General features: G+C 36.6%; 1 protein-coding gene across 1 annotated transcript in view; it reads left to right on the top strand.

The window, feature by feature from the left end:
* The window catches only part of IQCM (IQ motif containing M), a 735830-nt gene that overhangs the window by 309577 nt on the left and 408172 nt on the right, over positions 1 to 18081 (top strand). Inside the window, exon 12 of the mRNA XM_042782394.1 lies at positions 10574 to 10772. Within this exon, the coding sequence (XP_042638328.1) occupies positions 10574 to 10772 (199 nt within the window). The remainder of the gene's footprint in view (positions 1 to 10573; positions 10773 to 18081) is intronic.

Genomic DNA, 18081 nt, shown 5'->3' with positions numbered 1-18081 from the left:
ATTTACTTTCTGATAATGCAGGTTGGAAGAGGAATTGGAGGAGGGAGGCATCACAAATCTCTTTTAATATATTTCTGAACTTGGCAGCCCAAACTGGTTTTCTCACATATTTGCAGCTTAAAAAGAATTTGCCTTTTACAACAGCCAAAATAAGTATCCTTTAATCACTTTCAACCTATGAACAGATGGGCAAAGAGTGCTTTTATAAATGGGGAATACAAAATACTTCAATATCAGCCAAAACTAATTAGTAGCAATATCTGAACCAAACTCTAAAACTGATTTAGTGTTTAATATATATTATCATATAAGCATTAGCAGTTGAAAGGAAATTCCCTGTTCAAATGTTTGCCAAGCATAGTATCTGATGTTCAGACATGATAAACTTACTAATTAACTTATTGTTGTATCTTTTCTCAAAAGTAATACTGCTTAATGATTCTTTCTCTTCCAAAAAAACATTATTTGATTTGATATTTAAACCACAGATATGTCAAACTTCAAGTGAGAAAGTCAGATTCAGTTACTCGCCCTTGGTCTTGCTCTCAGCCTTTCTTAGAGTGACTTTTGTAGGAAGTGGTATGAGGAACAAACAGGATGGCCTCTTCTAATGGTGAAAAGTTGGTGTTATGTCTAACCTTTAATGACTCACATTTTGATCTTCACAAAGATTTTTTAGGAGTTCTCTAGAGACTTTTTAGTGGTTAAGAATGTCCCTGGTAACACAAATGATTTGCAGTGGACTGCTAACTTAAAGGGCAGCTCTGATGGCACAGTGGTTAAGACGTTCATCTGCTGGCCAAGATGTCAGTGGTTTGAACTCACTTTTTTCCTCAGAAAATAGATGAGGATGTCTATTTCCATAAAGATTTACAGCCTTGGAACCCCTATGGTTCTACTCTGTCCTACAGGGTCACTATGGGTCAGAGTCACCTGAATGGCAGTGGGTTTGGTTTTTGGTGTTTGCTAACCTCAGTGTTGGTGATTCACACCTACCCAGTGGTGCCACAGAAGAATGACCTGGTTATCTGCTTCCATAAAGATTACAGCCAAAGAAATTCTATGGAGCGCAGTTCTACTCTGTAGCACATTATATTATGATGAATGGGAATCAACTCAATGATAAGGTTTAGTTTTTAGTGGTTAAGATTCTTTGTGACAATGATAATCCTCAATAATCCTCTCCACATCAGAATTGTGTTAAGACATTATACATTAAATTTAATAATACATTTAATACATTAAAAATGGTGGCGAAGCAAAGAATAATTCCCACTGACTCTTTAATTAGTTATTTGGCCTCCATATATTTGACAGTTGCAATATATTTCTTGTTCTATGACTCACTCTTGTACCTGGCATAAAATTAAACATTTCTCTTATCAAATCAGTTTATTAAGTATGGCTATATCTTTTCAGTGTAGCCGAAACAGACAAACAAAAACTAAAGCCAGTCATTTAAATCATCCTAACCACTGGGGATCAATGATGGCCAGTGTTAACCTTTCCAAAGTCATGACATAATTTTCTCCTTGTATGGTTTTATCAGACATAAGAAGAAGAGGACTTTGAATTTTGACTGTGCTAATTACAACCACATGATCTTGGGAAGCCACTTAATTTCTTTTCACATCACTTTTCTCATTTATGAAGTCACAATAGTAACATTTACCCAGTGAAAACTGTTTTGAGGATTACAGGAGAGAGTGTCAATATAAAGGCTTAATTAAGGGTTGCTACTACTGCTGCAATTAATGGATTTAATGATAATATTTTTCTATTACCTTACACAATGGGTGTGAGTCTGTTCCAGAAAATTTGAAGAAAATTAGAAAATAAAAAAGAAGTCATTTTTCTTTATAACCCAATAATGTGTTTAGTCAGGGGTTTGTATCAGTTTTACTGGAGCAATCAATGAATCATAATCTCTGAGCATGGGTCCTGAGCAGGAGCTCCTTGCAAATGCTTCCCCAAGGATTCCACTGCCGGACTGGATTCAGAGACACTACTGTAACACACATACCAAAAACATTTTGACATTTCTTTCTGCCCTTATTTATATATGTGTATCATTTTTTAAAATAATGCTGTAATCCTATAATACATATAATTTAAGATCTTTATTCTCTAAATGTAATTTTATGATACCATAATCATTTCTCAAGTTATTATAGAATTTTAATAAATATTACATTTATGACCTCAGAATAGTCTATTAATTAGATATAACATAATTTAATTAGATATTTTCTTCTCAATTTCTGCTATCTTACATGAAACTATGATGTATGTCTTTATACATACAGCTTTTTCATAATTAGGGCAAATGCCCAGAAAGGAAATTACTAGGTCTTATGCTCTTGATTCATTTTACCAAATCACTTTCCACATGGTTTAGACAGCCAAAAATAATGCTGGAAGTGCATCTTTAACCAAACTTTTTCTGGAATTGGATAGTGTTGATAGAGTTTTCCTCCTAATTTTGGAAAGGGAAATGCTGCCTTGTAATTTAAATTTAAAATTATTATTGGAACATTTTCCTATTTGTCAATTAATTTTGCCAGGTTTGGGTTTTAATTACCCACACACTGCCATAGAGTTGGATCCAACTCATAGCGACCCCTCCTTGGGTTTCAGAGGTGATATCACTACGGAAGTAGATTGCCCAACTTTCTTCTGAGGAGTGGCTGGTGGGTTTGAACTGCCAACCTTCTGGTTAGCAGTCAAATGCCTAAGACACTATGCCACCAGATTTTTTAAATTTGATTACATGATGAAACCTCTAAGATCCCTTAGTGGCATGGTCATTGCAAATCCAAGGTTAGGAATTTTTATTTCAAAATTCATAATGATAACATAGACAAAATATAGGATGTCTGTATTATCTATATTAGGATTTTTGTGAGTATATGGTATCTCTTAATAGAGTTACAGAATTTGAAATTGAGAAACTGGGTAATAAAGCACTTTGTTTTTTAAAATTTTACTCTCAAAGACAGTCTTGAGTACTTGAAAACTAAAGGAAGAAAGATCAGCATATGATCTCTTCTCAGTAGATGCTTCTCTATGCAGAAAATGAGTGTCAATCTGAGGCAATGTGAAGAAAGTTAAACCTCATTGCTTGTTCTTATATACTATTCCTAGGTTATGTTGTTGGACAGTAACTGAAGAACTAACTTAATTTCATTCTTTGAACGTGAATGACTTAGCAGAAATCTAAAAGCAGTTTGAGAAACACTGAAGAACTGATTTAAATTACCCAAAATTCTTTGCCCATGGAAAATGTTTACAAAGTGACAATTACAAATATAGCCAAGACACCATGAGAAACTCTGATCTTAGATACCCATCCACATTAGCCCCATTGCCAGGGTCTGCCTCTGCTGATAACTCTATTGTTCTCCTAGTCCTAGAAATTAAACAATTTCTAGCCCAGTTCCTAGTCCTAGTCCTAGAAATTAAACAATTTCTAGCCCAGTTCTCCTGGGCTAGAAATTGTTTAATTTTTCTCAGCCTTCTGTCCAATTCTGTTGTTTTTGTTAGCTGTTGTCAAATCAGTTCCAACTTATGCAACCCCATGTGCTATAGAGAAGAACTGCTCCATAGGATTTTCCTGGCTATAATCTTTATAGAAGCATATTGCCAGGCCTTTCTTCACTTGGGCTCCTGTCCAACTATACCTTTTCCAATTCATTCTATACACAGCCATGAAGATCTTGTCCTAAATTTCAATTCTTATCCTGTCAATCATTTGCTCAGCGAAGCATACTTTTATCCTCAAACCAACATTCAACATTCCTCAACTTTCGACCCTCATTCCCTGTGATTAATTTATAGATACCTACTGCCCCACACATGTCCCTTGACAGGAAATATAGCCTATTGTTTAGGGACACAGGATTTGAAGTCATGTGGATTTTTTAATTCAAATCTAGGGTCTGTGTCTTATTGTATGGCCATGAGAAAATAACATGATCTGTCTATGCCCTAGATTTTTTCTATTTGGAAATTGGTACTTTTAGGAGTATTGTGAGGTTTAAATGAGATAAGAGTTGTAAAGTGATTGACATTGCACAATTAGCAATTGCACAATAAGCAACGGGTTTTTTTTTTTTTAATACTTCCTATCACCTACCACACCAAACTACCACTTGTCTGTCAGTTTGTCATACTGTAGTGGCTTTTGTGTTGCTGTGAAGCTGGAGGCTATGCCACCAGTATTTTAAATACCAGTCGGGTTACCTATGGTGCACAGATTTCAGCAGAGCTAAGACAGACTCAGAAGAAGGATGGGTCCATTTATCAAAAATGTGACCAGTGAAAACCTTATGATTATCAGTGAAACACTCTTTGATATGTTACTGGAACACTTTATGAATAGCCCTGAAACTTTGTCTGATACAGCATTGGAAGACGAGCCCTTCAGGTTGGAAAGTGTTCAACATACAACTGAGGAAGAACTGCCTCCTCAAAGTAGAGTACACCTTAATGACATGGATGGAATAAAGCCTTGAGTCAAAATTAACTCCATGGTACCTACCAACAATAACTCTAATAAAAAGTAAAATAAAACATGTATTGTCAACAAGATCTTATATAGTGCTTTGAGGGAATTGGTTAAAAAAAAAAAAAAAGAGAGAGAGAGATAAAAAGAAATTATGAAAGAGAAAATATGCTTTTGTGGTGGTATTATAGTTAGGTACCAACGAGTGGGCTCTGACTCATAGAGATCCTGTGTACAACAGAACAAAACACTACATGGTCATGTGCCATCTTCACAATCCTTGCTATGCTTGAACCTGTTGTTTCAGCCATTGTGTCAATCCCTCTCATTTAGGATCTTCCCCTTTTTCACTGACCCTCTACTTTATCCAACATGATATCTTTCTCCAGGGAATGGTCTCTTTTAACAACATGACCAAAGTGGGTGAGGTGAAGTGTGTCCATTCTTGCTTCTAAGGAGCATTCTGGCTGTACTTCTTCCAGGGCACATATGTTTGTTCTTCTGGAAGTTCATGGTATTTTCAATATTCTTCACCAACACCATAATTCAAAAGCATCAATTCTTCTTTGGTCTTCCTTATTCATTGTCTAGCTTTCACATGCATATGTGGCAATTGAAAATACTTGGCTAGGTACATCTTAAACTTCAATGTGACATCATTGCTTCTTAACACTTTAAAGAGGCCTTTTGCAGCAGATTTGGCCAGTGAAATATGTCTTCTGATTTCTGGACTGTTTCTTCTGTTAGCATTGATTGTGGATCCAAGTTAAGAGAAATCCTTGACGACTTCAGTCTTTCCTCCATTTATTGTGATGTTCCTTACTTGTCCAGTTGTGAAGATTCTTGTTTTCCTTATGCTGAGGTGTAATCCATACTGAAGACTGTAGTCTTTGATTGAATCAGTGTGGTGAAAAGATGCAACCCTGACACACACCCTTCCTGGTTTTAAACATGCAGTTTCCCCTTGTTCTATTTGAAGAGCAGCCTCTTGGTCCATTTACAGGTTCCTCATGAGTACAATTAAGTGTTCTGTAATTCCCATTCTTTGAAATGTTACACATAATTTGTTATAATTCCAGTTGAATGACCTAGCACAGTAAATAAAACACAGGTAAATATCTTTCTGGTATTATTTGCTTTCTCCATGATCCATTTAACATCAGCAAAGATATCCCTTGTTCCACGTCCTCTTTGAATCTAGCTTGAATTGATGGAAGTTCTCTGTCACTATACTGCTTTAACCATTGTTGAATTATCTTCAGCAACATTTTACTTGCATGTGATGTTAATGATATCATTCTATAATTTCCACATTCTGTTGGATCACCTTTCTTTGGAATGGGCACAAATATCTATCTCTTCTGGTAATTGTGTTAGCCTTTGTGAATGAACATAATGCATGTGAATGAACATAATGCCTCAATAACATCACACAACTTAGTAGCTTAAAACAGCAACTGTTTATTATTTATTAGTGGGCAATTCTTATGATCTGGTCTAGGTGTGGCTCATGTCACCTGGGCTCTCTGAAGCCCTAATGATGTGTCTGTTCTCCATGTGTTCTCATCTTTTAGAAGCTTGAAGGCTTGTTTTCATTTAGATGCAGTGATTTGTGAAAATGGAACTGTGTAAGGTCTTTTGAGACACTTGTTCAGAACTGACAGATTATTACTTCCACTGGAATGTGTTGGCCAAAGCAGTTCGCAAGGCCAGTTCAGATTCATAAGGTTGGTAGACTCTAATACTTAGTGGGTGGAGCTACAAAGTCACAATGCAAAGATAAGCATATAAGGAGGCATTAAATGGTGCTATCAGTGGAATCCATTCACTACAGGATTCTTCTAACATATTTATATTAACAGCATTTTAGTTATATATTTAACTTAAAGAGGCAAGGCTTCTCTGTGGTTAGTCACCCCCCTCCTTTTTTTTTTTTTTTCATATTCTGAGCATTGATAAGTGGAATAGCTCTCACTGTAGTATTGAATTAGATCAATTTTAGGCCATGAAATATATACTTTGTCATTTCTGGTATTCCTCCTTTTATATAGGAAAGCAAAATATCTTTGGTATGTATGGTCCACAGCCATCTAAGACACCTAAAAGATATTTAAGTTAAAACACTGTTGTAATAGTTTTATAATTTGAAATTTGAGCTTGAATTTGGGAAGCACAATTTAAGGAAGAATTTCCAGAGGAGGTAAAGTATGAACAAAAGCCTTTAGAGTAAAGTACCTGTAGAGTAAAAACATGGAACACAGCCAAAAGTAATATTAAAAAGTAGGAACATTATATTTTTGTAAGAAGTGGATTATGAAGAAAAAAGAAAAAGATTCACAAGCATTAAAAAGGATTTTTTTTTGTGTGTGTATGTGTGATACAAGGAACTTTTGTTATCTGTTAAAATATATTAATGGCACAGAATGATTTTTCCTCTAACAAATTAAGAGCAGACTATGTAGCCAAAGATCAGTTTGTTGATGTAATAGAAAACTCCACTTTTACTCATTTTATTTACTACCTATGTAATACTTTATAGTCAAGGATTCACAAGAATTTCTCTATTTTATGATTAAAAAAAAAAGCAAACCAAACTCACTGCCATCGAGTCAATTCTGACTCGTGGAATGGGCCTAACTTTGTAAAAATTTAGTGAATTCCATAGCTTCTTATCAAGCTCATTATTTACAAGTACAATTGACTTTCAAGTTTTCTGTAATTTATTCTACAACCTCAAATTTCTCTTTCCTTTATATAATTTGGGAGCTCTGGTGGCATAGTGCCTAAAGCATTTGACTGCTAACTAGAAGTCCCGGGGTTCAAACCTACCAGCCACTCCTCAAAAGAAAGGTTGGACAATCAATTTCCATAGTGATGCCACCTCAGAAACCCATGGAGGGGTCACTTGAGTCAAACTCAACTTGATGGCAGTGAGTATGGTTTTTTGGTTTGGTTCTAATTATCTGGAAATATACTATTTGTCAAAGTCTGTATGTCTGGTACCTAAGATAAAGTTCCGTTCTCTCCTTATTGATAAAAAAGCAGACAAAACATGGTCATCATTTTTGAAACATACTTGCATTTCTTTGTAGTTCCTTTACTTAATGTGGCACCCAGTCATTCATAGTAACTATGGCTTTTAACCAAAATAACTAGCTTTCATTTACACACACACACACCGACACAGAAAAGAAGGTGATTGAGAACTATGTACAATTCAAGCAAGAGACCAGTAGAACTCTAGTTCTGGCTGCTGATGCTCAGTAGTACACAATATGTATCACTCTATAATCACTCATATCCCTTTAAGATTTATTTATACCTTTGGCATAGTGCCTAAGGCATGTGATTGCTAACCAGAAGGCTGGTGGTTCAGACCCACCAGTCACTCCTCAGAAGGAAGATTGGGCAATCTACTTCCATAGATATGTTGTTGTTGTTGTTGTTATGTGCCCTCTAGTTAGACTCGACTCATAGTGACTCTTTCTTGGGTTTCCGAGGCAGTATTACTACGGAAGTAGATTAGGAGCTCTGGTAGCATAATGCCTAAGGCATTTGACTGCTAACCAGAAGGCTGGCGGTTCAGAACCACCAGCCACTCCTCAGAAGGAAGATGGGGCAATCTACTTCCATAGTAATACTGCCTTGGAAACCCAAGGAAGGGTTGCTATGAATCAGTCCGACTGGAGGGACAACAACAACCTTAGGCATTATGGTAGCAGAGCTCCTTCCATAGATATACTGCCTCAGAAACCCAAGGAGGGGTTGCTACGAGTCAAATTGACTCCACAACAGTGAGGAGTTTTTTTTTTTTTTTTTGGTTAGAACACGATGCTTTCCTTTATTTCTTGGCTTGGTTCTTTTGGTTGTTTTCACAATACTTCTCTTTTCAGATAAAGGAGGAAAAGTCATCAACTTACAATTCTTTAGATTTCGTAATCAGTCTTAAAGTTCTGGAGAAGCCAGAAACAAACATGCACTCCCATTTTATCTCCTACATGGAACTTTATAAACTAATCAGACATTTTCATAGAAATTGGAGCTCTCTTTCTTAAGCCATTCAATATCAAGTTGGCTTTAACCAAAGGAAGAAAAGAAGGAAGTAACCAACCAACCAACCTTTATTTTCTTTCTCTTTTGTGTAGAGTTGTCTTTTTGGGCACAAAATGAAATATTTTTATGGATCATTAATCTAAAAAAAAAAAAAAAAACCTGGTGGCATAGTGCCTAAGGTATTTGCTAACCAGAAGGCAAGCAGTTCAAACCCACCAGCCACTCCTCAGAAGGAAGGTTGGGCAATCTGATTCTGTAGAGATACCACTTTGGGAACCTAAGAAGGAGTTGTTGTTGTTGGTGTTGTTATGTGCCATTGAGTCGGCCGCGACTCATAGCGACCCCTCCTTGGGTTTCTGAGGCAGTATCACTACGGAAGTAGGACGAAGAGTTAAATTGACTCGATGGCAGTACGCATTTTTTTAAATTTTTTATTTTAATCTACAAAATTTTCTCAAGAGACAATGAGAGAAAGAAGTAGCCATAGGTGCAAAAAAAAAAAAAAGGCTGTAGTTGTAAGAGAATTATAAAAATCTAACTCCTTTTGTTTTGCAAGGAAGGGAAAGGACTTTTTTTAATTTACACACATATGCACAGAGGAAGCTAGCAGCCTCATTTCTACATCTTTAGCTATAGATCAGAATGTCAATACAAAGCTCAATTTGTGCTGTCTCAGCAAATCTCAGTGGTCAGTTGTGGCGAGGTGGGAGTAGGAAGGTCAGGGAGTCAAAAAGATATCCAAGGAATGCTTGTTATGAAAGTTTCTTGATCTGGTGCTGATCTCCATTACATGGGGAACAAAATTATCTCTTGAATGATTTTAGCTATAGTAGAGTGCAAGTGACATACAACCCAGAGGTTATCAGAAAACAGCACACACAAAAAAAGACAAATGCAAAATAATAGAGTTGGGATTACCTGTCATCTATGGCCCAAAAGAGGGTAGATGACTGGGACAAATAATCAAAATTAGACTGGCAACATTTCAGTCACCATGGAAATTAAAAAAAGGGGGGGCACTATGTACAAAACAAAACAAGAGTTGTTCAAGAACTAGTATAAGGAAAAAATCAAAGCAGACTAAGAGAAGAAAACAACAACAACAAAACAAGCAGAAACAGTGATACATAAGAGAGTTGGGGCTGGGATGCAGAATAATGTTCCCTGAACTTCTTGGATAAGACTTGGCTCTGGTGCGTAAATTGACCTGAGTATCTAAGTGGAACCTGTAGCTGTGAAAGGGAGATTCAGAAAAAGAGCATTGATAAGGAAAATAAATAAATAAAAATGCTAAGAATGGCAAGGGAACTAGACTTCAGACTTAGGAAGGCTTTAGAAAAAAACTAGCCACCATATAAAAACTGCAACAAGCTACAAAAGCAAAAACAGCATACACAGGGTTATAGATCATTTGCTCATGGTAGAAAAATCAACAGTCTTCTCACAAGTCTATCCTCACTGCACAGGCTATTTATCTATATGAATATTGCAGGGCTTATCGTGGTTTCTGGTATGACTCTTAGCTTCTGTAGATCCTAGAGTCTATGAACATGTCACTACACTATAATTACTCTTTATTGAGAGTATTTGGGAATCAAAATTATTTTCTGAACGATGTCTGGTAAACAGAGTATCAGTGCCAAACAGTTTTAAAGTAGTCCTTAGTTTAAAATAGCTACTGGGACAGGAAAATTTGAGTAAACTTCACCTACCTTTCCTATAAAAATATCTTGTTTATCAGATTCTCTCTCTTTTAAATAATTGCCAATAAACTTTAACAGATTTGTTTCTTTGGTTTCCTTACTGTAGAGTTAATTTTATACATTGATTCTGGCATACTCAGCCTTCTTGGATGAGCTTTATTGGCATGTTCCATGTAGTGTCATACATGAATTCTATGTAACAATTACGTTCCCATTTCAATATATTCATCATTGAAATGAAATTAAGACTACTTGCAGAAGTATTTATTTTTCTTTTCACTTATAATAAAAAAGTTTTTTGTTTTATTTGTAGGGTGAAAACTACTTTAAGCAAAATTGATAAAAATGACAATAAAGTTAAACGAATTGGACCACACATAGAAATCTTCCAAGTATTCCGAGAAAGGAACAAATTCATTATCACAAAAAAAATAATTAGAATGATCACCATCATGCAGGCGCATGTTAGAGGGTGGCTTGAACGCAAAAGATTCCAAAGAATAATGAAGAAGGTAAGGAATGTGCTAAATACCGTAATGTGTTGTAATTTCTTATCTAGATTCAATTAAGCAGAATTTTGAATAGTTGCTTATTCAATATGTCTATGATTTCTCTAAGTAAAGTACTGTCAATATTCTTTTAAGAAATGTTATTAATTACCTGCCCTGCTGACGGTGTCAGATTGTACCAAAATGCAAACTCTGAACAAAAGGAGATGTTTATCCTTAATCCAACAGTTCTGGGCACACTTACTCTTATCTAGGCCCAGTGATCTTTGCACAAAAGTCATTTGTCCTTTACTTTTAGGTTATTCTCCATTTAAAGCAACTTTCCTCACTTACCATACTCTTTGGTTCTTTTGCAGCACATACACACACACACACACACACATACACTATGCACCTGGGCAACTTTTATTGTGTTTGCCATTGTGTGCTATGGTGTCAATTCTGAAACATAGTGACCCTATATGCCAGAGTAAAGTTGCTTAGTAGGGTTTCCTAGGCTGTGATCTTTATGGGAGTAGATCTACAGGCCTTTTCTCTCATGGAGCTGCTGGTGGGTTCAAACTGCAGAACTTTTGGTTAGCAGCTGAGTGCTTAACCATTGTGCCACAAGGGCTTCTTAGGGTAACTGTTATAAATAGTATGCCTTGCAAATAAGTCATAAGGACTCATTTTTGCTGGGAAAATGTGGAAGAATTTGAATGGATGGATCTTTGAAAATCTAAACTTGAGAGCTAAAGTTTTATAATTATCAGGAGTTTAGCAAACCAACTACACATCATGGGCACACCTACCCACTCCAATTCCTGTTTCTTCAGGGAGGAGCCCTCTATGGTCCTGCAGTGGGCACCCCAAACTCATCTCCCTAAGAAATGATGCTATTAGAAGGTAATCCTCTCCCTATCACTGAGGGTAAAAACTTCTGTAGCAGGCAGAGAGAGAGGACATGGAGGAAAAGTACCTTTAAACACTGGAAATAATTGTATGGATGACTTTTAAAATCATCAGAAACCTAAGAAATGCTAACATATCTTTTTATTGTTATTGTTATATAAAAAGTTGTTCATTTCTGATTTTTCCAAAAGAAGACCTGAGAAAATTTCAAGAGAGCTACTCATGTTAGAAAATCTACTGGCATGTGTTAATTTTTCTGGCATAGAATTTAAGGAGGATGCTTTAGTCTCCCTTTACAGAAAATCTCTTCATTGCAGGTGATATACTAATTATATCTTTCCGTGTTTACAAAATATAAGCTGGAAAATATTAGGTGATCTGGATACATCTATCATCATTATTATGATCACCACAATATACAGTCTTTAAAAAACTGATAAATTCATGGATTCTTTTTACCTCAGATTTCCAAAAATTTCTGGTTATGTGCAACATTTACTTTATTACAAGAGTTTTATATTCGAAAATTAGGTTTCAAATTTTGGCTAGTGTGCCCAGTGACCTATCCAAACAAAAAACTAAACCCACAGCCATCAAGTTGATTCTGACCCATAGTGACCCTCCTTCAGCTTCCAAGGCTGTAAATCATTATGAAATCTCCCATGGAGCAGCTGGTGGGTTTGAATCCCTGACCTTGTGGTTTGCAGCCAAATAAATGCCTTACCCACTACACCACCAGAGTTTCTTGTTGTTGCTATGTGCCGTCGAGTCAGCCCTGACTCATAGCGATCCCTCCTTGGGTTTCCGAGGCATTATCACTATGGAAGTAGGATTGCCCAACCTTCCTTCCGAGGAGTGGCTAGTGGGTTTGAACCACCAGCCTTCTGGTTAGCAGTTAAGTGCCTTAGCCTCTACGCTACCAGAGCTCCCCCAGAGTTTCTTAGGTGATTATTATTTCTTTCTGAGGGCGTAAAATAATGATTCACAGATAGTATACTTTGTAATTAATTTTTTCCCACTTTGTCCCTACTCTCCTTATGAGCAAGAGAATAGAAAGAGAAGTGAGAACACCAATCCAATATTTAAAGAATTTGTTGATTAAGTGCTTCTGAAATGTACTCAAGTCAATCCAAAGCTGAATGGTTCCTCTAAATTTTCTTCTCTAATGTTTGTATCTCCTTTTGCCCACAAGCCTTGCAATTCATTGTTTAAATATTTTTAGTGTCTGAGTTATGAGTTACATTTAGTTAAACATGTTCCTTAATTCTCTATGATATGAAATGTTTTCAGGCATTTATTGGATATTCCAGCACAACTTTTCCACTGTTTGGGAATTATAACTATGTGATATGCTGCCAATAAAACTTTCATACAAGTCATTTTTTAATAATAAGGGAAATAGCCTTTTTTTCCTACAAATGTGGAAAGCCTGGCATAGGAGATCTTGATATACTGACTAAGGTGTTGTCGTTGTTGTTAGCTGCTGTCGAGTCATCTCTGACTCATAGTGAACCCATGTACAAAAGATCTAAACACTTCCTGGTCCTGTGCTAGCCTCACAATCCCTGCTATACCTGAGCCCATTGTTGCAGCGACTGTGTCAATCCAAAGGAACTTCTCCTTTTTTTTGACCCTCAATTTTACCAAGCATGATATCCTTCTCCAGGGAATGGTTCTTTCTTACGACATGACCAAAGTAGGTGAGATGAAGTCTGGCCATTCTCGCTTCCAAGGAGCGTGCTGACTGCACTTCTTCCAGGACAGATTTGTTCATTCTTTTAGCAGTCCATTGTACTCAAAAGCATCAACTCTTTTTTGGTCTTCCTTATTCATTGTCCAGCTCTCACATGTATATGAGGCGATTAAAATTACCATGGCTTGTGTCAGGCACATCTTAGTCTTCAAGGAAATATCTTTGCTCTTCAGCACTTGAAAGAGGTCTTTAGCAGCAGATTTGCTCAATGCAATAAGTCATCTGATATTTTGACTGCTGCTTCCATTGGTGTTGATTATAGAACCAAGTAATATGAAGACTTTGACAACTCCAATCTTTTCTCCAGTTATCACGATGTTGCTTATTGATCCAATTGTGAGGATTTTTGTTTTCTTTATGTTGAGATATAATCCATACTTCAGACTATAATCTTCAATCTTTGTCGGTAAGTGTTTCAAGTTATCCTGATTTTAGCAAGCAAAGTTTGTTGTCTGTGTGTCGCAGGTTGTTAATGAATATTCCTCCAATCCTGATGCCATGTTCTTCTTCAGCTCATTAATGCCTAACATATTGATCTTTATGTGTTCTATTTCATTTTGACAACTTTCAATTTTCCTAGATTCATACTTTGTACGTTTCATTTTCCAATTATTAATGGATGTTTGCAGCTGTTTCTTGTCACTTTGAGTTGTGCCACAGCAGCACTTGGAGGTCCTGAAAGCTTTCCTCCCTCCATATCATTAAGGTCGGCTCTACTCTGAGCAGGCAGCTCTTCCCCAGTTGTATTTTGAGTGCCTTCCAACCTGAGGGTCTCATCTTATGTCACTATTTCAGACATTGTTTCAGGGCTATTCATAATGTTTTCTAGTAATATATCAGACAGTGTTTCACTGCTATTCATAAGGTTTTTATTAGCCAATTCTTTGAGAAGTGGATAACTTCTTCCTTCTTCCAAGTCTGTCTTAGCCTGGAAGCTCTGCTGAAACTTGTCTACCATGGGTAACCCTGCTGGCATTTGCAACACTGGTGGCATAGTCTCTCTCCACCCATGCAAGCCACCACAGGATGACAAACTGACAGACAAGTTCATCTCCCTTAGCTGTTGTAAACCACTCTGCTCACTTCCTGACCTCCCTTAAAGCTACTTCAAACACTGCACCCAGCTCTCCTTCTGGGCCTCCCTTAAATGCTGCTTCCAAACACCTCTGTGCCTGGTTCACCATCTTCTGGACCACCCTTAAAGGTTGCTTCCAAATACCCCCTTGCCTGGCTCTTGAATAAGATAAGAAAGAAAAATACTTTGAGTACTCAGTAATTTTCTTTTTGTTTGGCAATTATGTGTATCTTTACTTAACAAATATTTTTCCAAAGAATTAATAAAGGAAAAAAAAAAATAAAGACTCTTGGAGATTTATATGGAAGAAGTTCACCCCAACAACCATGAAACACAGACAAAAAAAAAAAAAAAGCAAAATTAGGGCAAAATGCTTAGAAATTGTTGAGGGACCAATCGTAGTATCATGGGAATTATAGAAGAAGGTTAAAACTTCCTCCTTAGTAGATAATGGCAGCTCAGAAAACTTTCCCAGAGATGTCAGCAGACCTGAATGTTTATCCATAACAGAAACAAAGAGAATTAGTAGAGAAAGGATTTACAAGATAAAGGATAAAGGAAAGTAGGCTTACAAATGTTGCTAGCAATTCATTGTCCAGCAGTGGTGGGCCGGAGTGGATCCAAGAGGACCACTAACCCCTCCCACTTTGCAGAAATATTTATATCTGAGTTTAGGAATTGCAGACGGGGGCTACGTGATTGGGAATGGAATGCTATGTGATTGGCCTCAGAGACAGTGGTACCTGGTTGTGACCATGACAGAGCCCCAGACCAGCACCTGTGTGTGCTTTGATAACATGTTTCTGGCTAGCAAGCATTATTTCTTAAAACTATGCTAAGGATAACTTAATACATTACTGTGAAGGTGGTTAATATCTGACAGGGGGAAAAGGGGGTTACATGACAGGGAGGGAGAAGGAAAATGGTTTGCAGTTCTTACAAGTGTGGCTAAATAAGATGGAATCTGAGATCCATCTTGGAGAGTTGCATTTACTGACCATACACTTTGTGAGAAGATCTCAGAGTAGTTTTACCACTTCCTATGTGGTGACATAGTGCCTAAGACATTTGACTGCTAACTGGAAGGCTGGCGGTTCAAACTCACTGGCCACTCCTCAGAAGGAAGTTTGGGCAATCTACTTCCATAGTGATACCACCTCAAAAACCCAAGGAGGGGTTGTTATGAGTCATATCCGACTCGACAGCAGTGAGTTTAGTTTGGTGTTTTGGTATAAAAAACATTTGCTACTATATAAAAAATTGTAGGCATATGTGTGTAGAGAGACATTCACTTCAGTAGAAGACTAAAAGTCAAAGAAAATACTCCTTTTGTAAACTGTTGATGTATTCATGTGAGGGTTCTTACAAATTTACCATCTCTATAGAAGTGTTTTTTTTTTTATATAGAAAGCAAATAGCAACAAACATGGAGTTCTATCTATAAAACTGAAAATAGAACATAATAGAAATAGCTAATACTTTAGCATGCTTGAAGAGTATATGCCAACCACAGTTCTAAATATTAACAACAACTAACTCATTTACTCTTCACAGAAACTTTATGAGATAGTACAATTATTTATAATCTCCATTTTATTGATGAAGAAACTGAGGCACAGAAGGTGTGAATTGTTTCCCCAAGGTCACAGATCAAGAGGCAGGCCTGGGATTTGTGTCCAGCAGTCTGGCTCAGAGACTTGCTTTTAATATCTGTGATGTGCTTCATCTTTGATGAATGAATAGTTTCCCAGCAATGGAGACATTGCTCGAGGCAAATGGCACCCAATCTTTTCAAGCTGAGCACTGCTTTTATTCCAATTTTTCCCCTTCTGTCAAGATTGTATTTTGAAAGCATTTGTCTAACAAATACACTGATTTTATTAAGTAACACTTATTTCCTCTGTTTATATAATCAAAGCAAGAGCCTCACATATTCCATATTCAAATTTATGCACCAACCACTAATGCCAAAGATGAAGAAATTGAAGATCTTTACCAACTTCTGCAGTCTGAAATTGATCAAACATGCATCAAGATGCATTAGTAATAACTAATGATTGGAATGAGAAAGTTGGAAACAAAGAAGGATCAGTAGTTGGGAAACATGGCATAAGTGATAGAAATGATGATGGACATCCCATGATAGAGTTTCACAAGACCAATGACTTATTTATAGCAAATATCTTTTTTCAGCAACATAAGTGGTGACTATACATGTGGACCTTGACAGATGGAATGCACAGGAATCAAATAATCTGTAGAAAGAGATGATAGTGAAGCTCAATATCATCCATCAGAACAAGGTCAGGGGCTGACTTTGGAACAGACCATCAATTGCTCGTGTATAAGTTCAAATTGAAGCTGAAAAAAATGTAAAAAGTCCATGAGATAAAAAAACGTAACCTTAAGGATATCCCACCTGAATTTAGAGACCACCTCAATAATTAGATTTGATGCATTGAAAACTAATGACCAAAGACCAAACAAGTTGTGAGATGACATCAAGGACATCATACATGAAGAAAACAAAAAGTCATTATAAAGCCAAGAAAGAAAAAAAAGACCAAAATGTATGTCAGAAGAGACTCTGAAACTTGTTCTTGAATGTAGACCAGCTAAAGTGAATGGAAGAAATGATGAATCAAAATGATATAATGTCCTATAATTAAGGTGAAAATATAGAGGTTCAGCACAGGTATGTTCCTCATATGGTACATTTTTAATTAAGATTACGTACCTCTCTTGATACCACCTGTTAAAATTTTAAAGTACTACAAAGAGTCAGTGGTTCTCAACATGGCTTCCATGGGCTCAGTAGGTCTCATGAATTCCCTGAAATTCATCCAAAGTTTTATATGTTTGAGATTTTGGTTTCAGTTGTATTTTTGTTTTTGATGAGTGGGTTTATGTTTCTAGTAGGCTATCAAAAGGTAACATTTTAAATATTGAAAAAATTAAATGGTTTACTGAATTTGTTTTCAAGTTGCCATGATAGAAGCATATTTCATTCTTAATTTTTCTATTGATTGAGTTCTTAACAGAGATGTGTTTTCCTTGGCATTGCTCTATGTATGGTTGGGGATCATCCTAAGGTCTGATCCTCAAGGCCTCCAGGAAATTCAAGAGATTTCCCAACTAGTTTGGGTATCAAGCCCTTATCGGAAGAAGATCAAAAGCAACATTGCATCAATGCAGATGATAATGAAGTAAACTCCATACTCTAGTACAATATATATTGGCAGAAGTCCTTCAATTAGTTATGATCTGCATAATCAAATGCCTCTGCATAGTCAATAAAACACAAGTAAACATCTTTCTGGTATTCTTTACTTTGAGCCAGGGTCCATCTGACAGCAGCTATGATATCCCTTGTTTGACATCCTCTTCTGAATCCAGCTTGCACTTCTGGAAGTTCCTGTCAATATACTGCTGCAACTGTTTTTAAATTATCTTCACTAAGATCTTACTTGCATGCTATATTAATGATATTGTTCTATAATTTCCACAATCTGTGGGATCACCTTTCTTTGGAATGGGTACAAATATGGATCTCTTCCAGTCAGTTGGCCAGGTAGCTGTCTTCCAAATCTCTT

The sequence above is a fragment of the Orycteropus afer genome, unplaced genomic scaffold (assembly GCF_000298275.1).
Source record: "Orycteropus afer afer isolate SDZICR_OR568_19922 unplaced genomic scaffold, OryAfe1.0 scaffold00297, whole genome shotgun sequence".
In the NCBI taxonomy this organism is placed as follows: domain Eukaryota; kingdom Metazoa; phylum Chordata; class Mammalia; order Tubulidentata; family Orycteropodidae; genus Orycteropus; species Orycteropus afer.
Note: the sequence above shows the minus strand (reverse complement) of the source record. Positions and strands in the feature narration are given on the sequence as shown.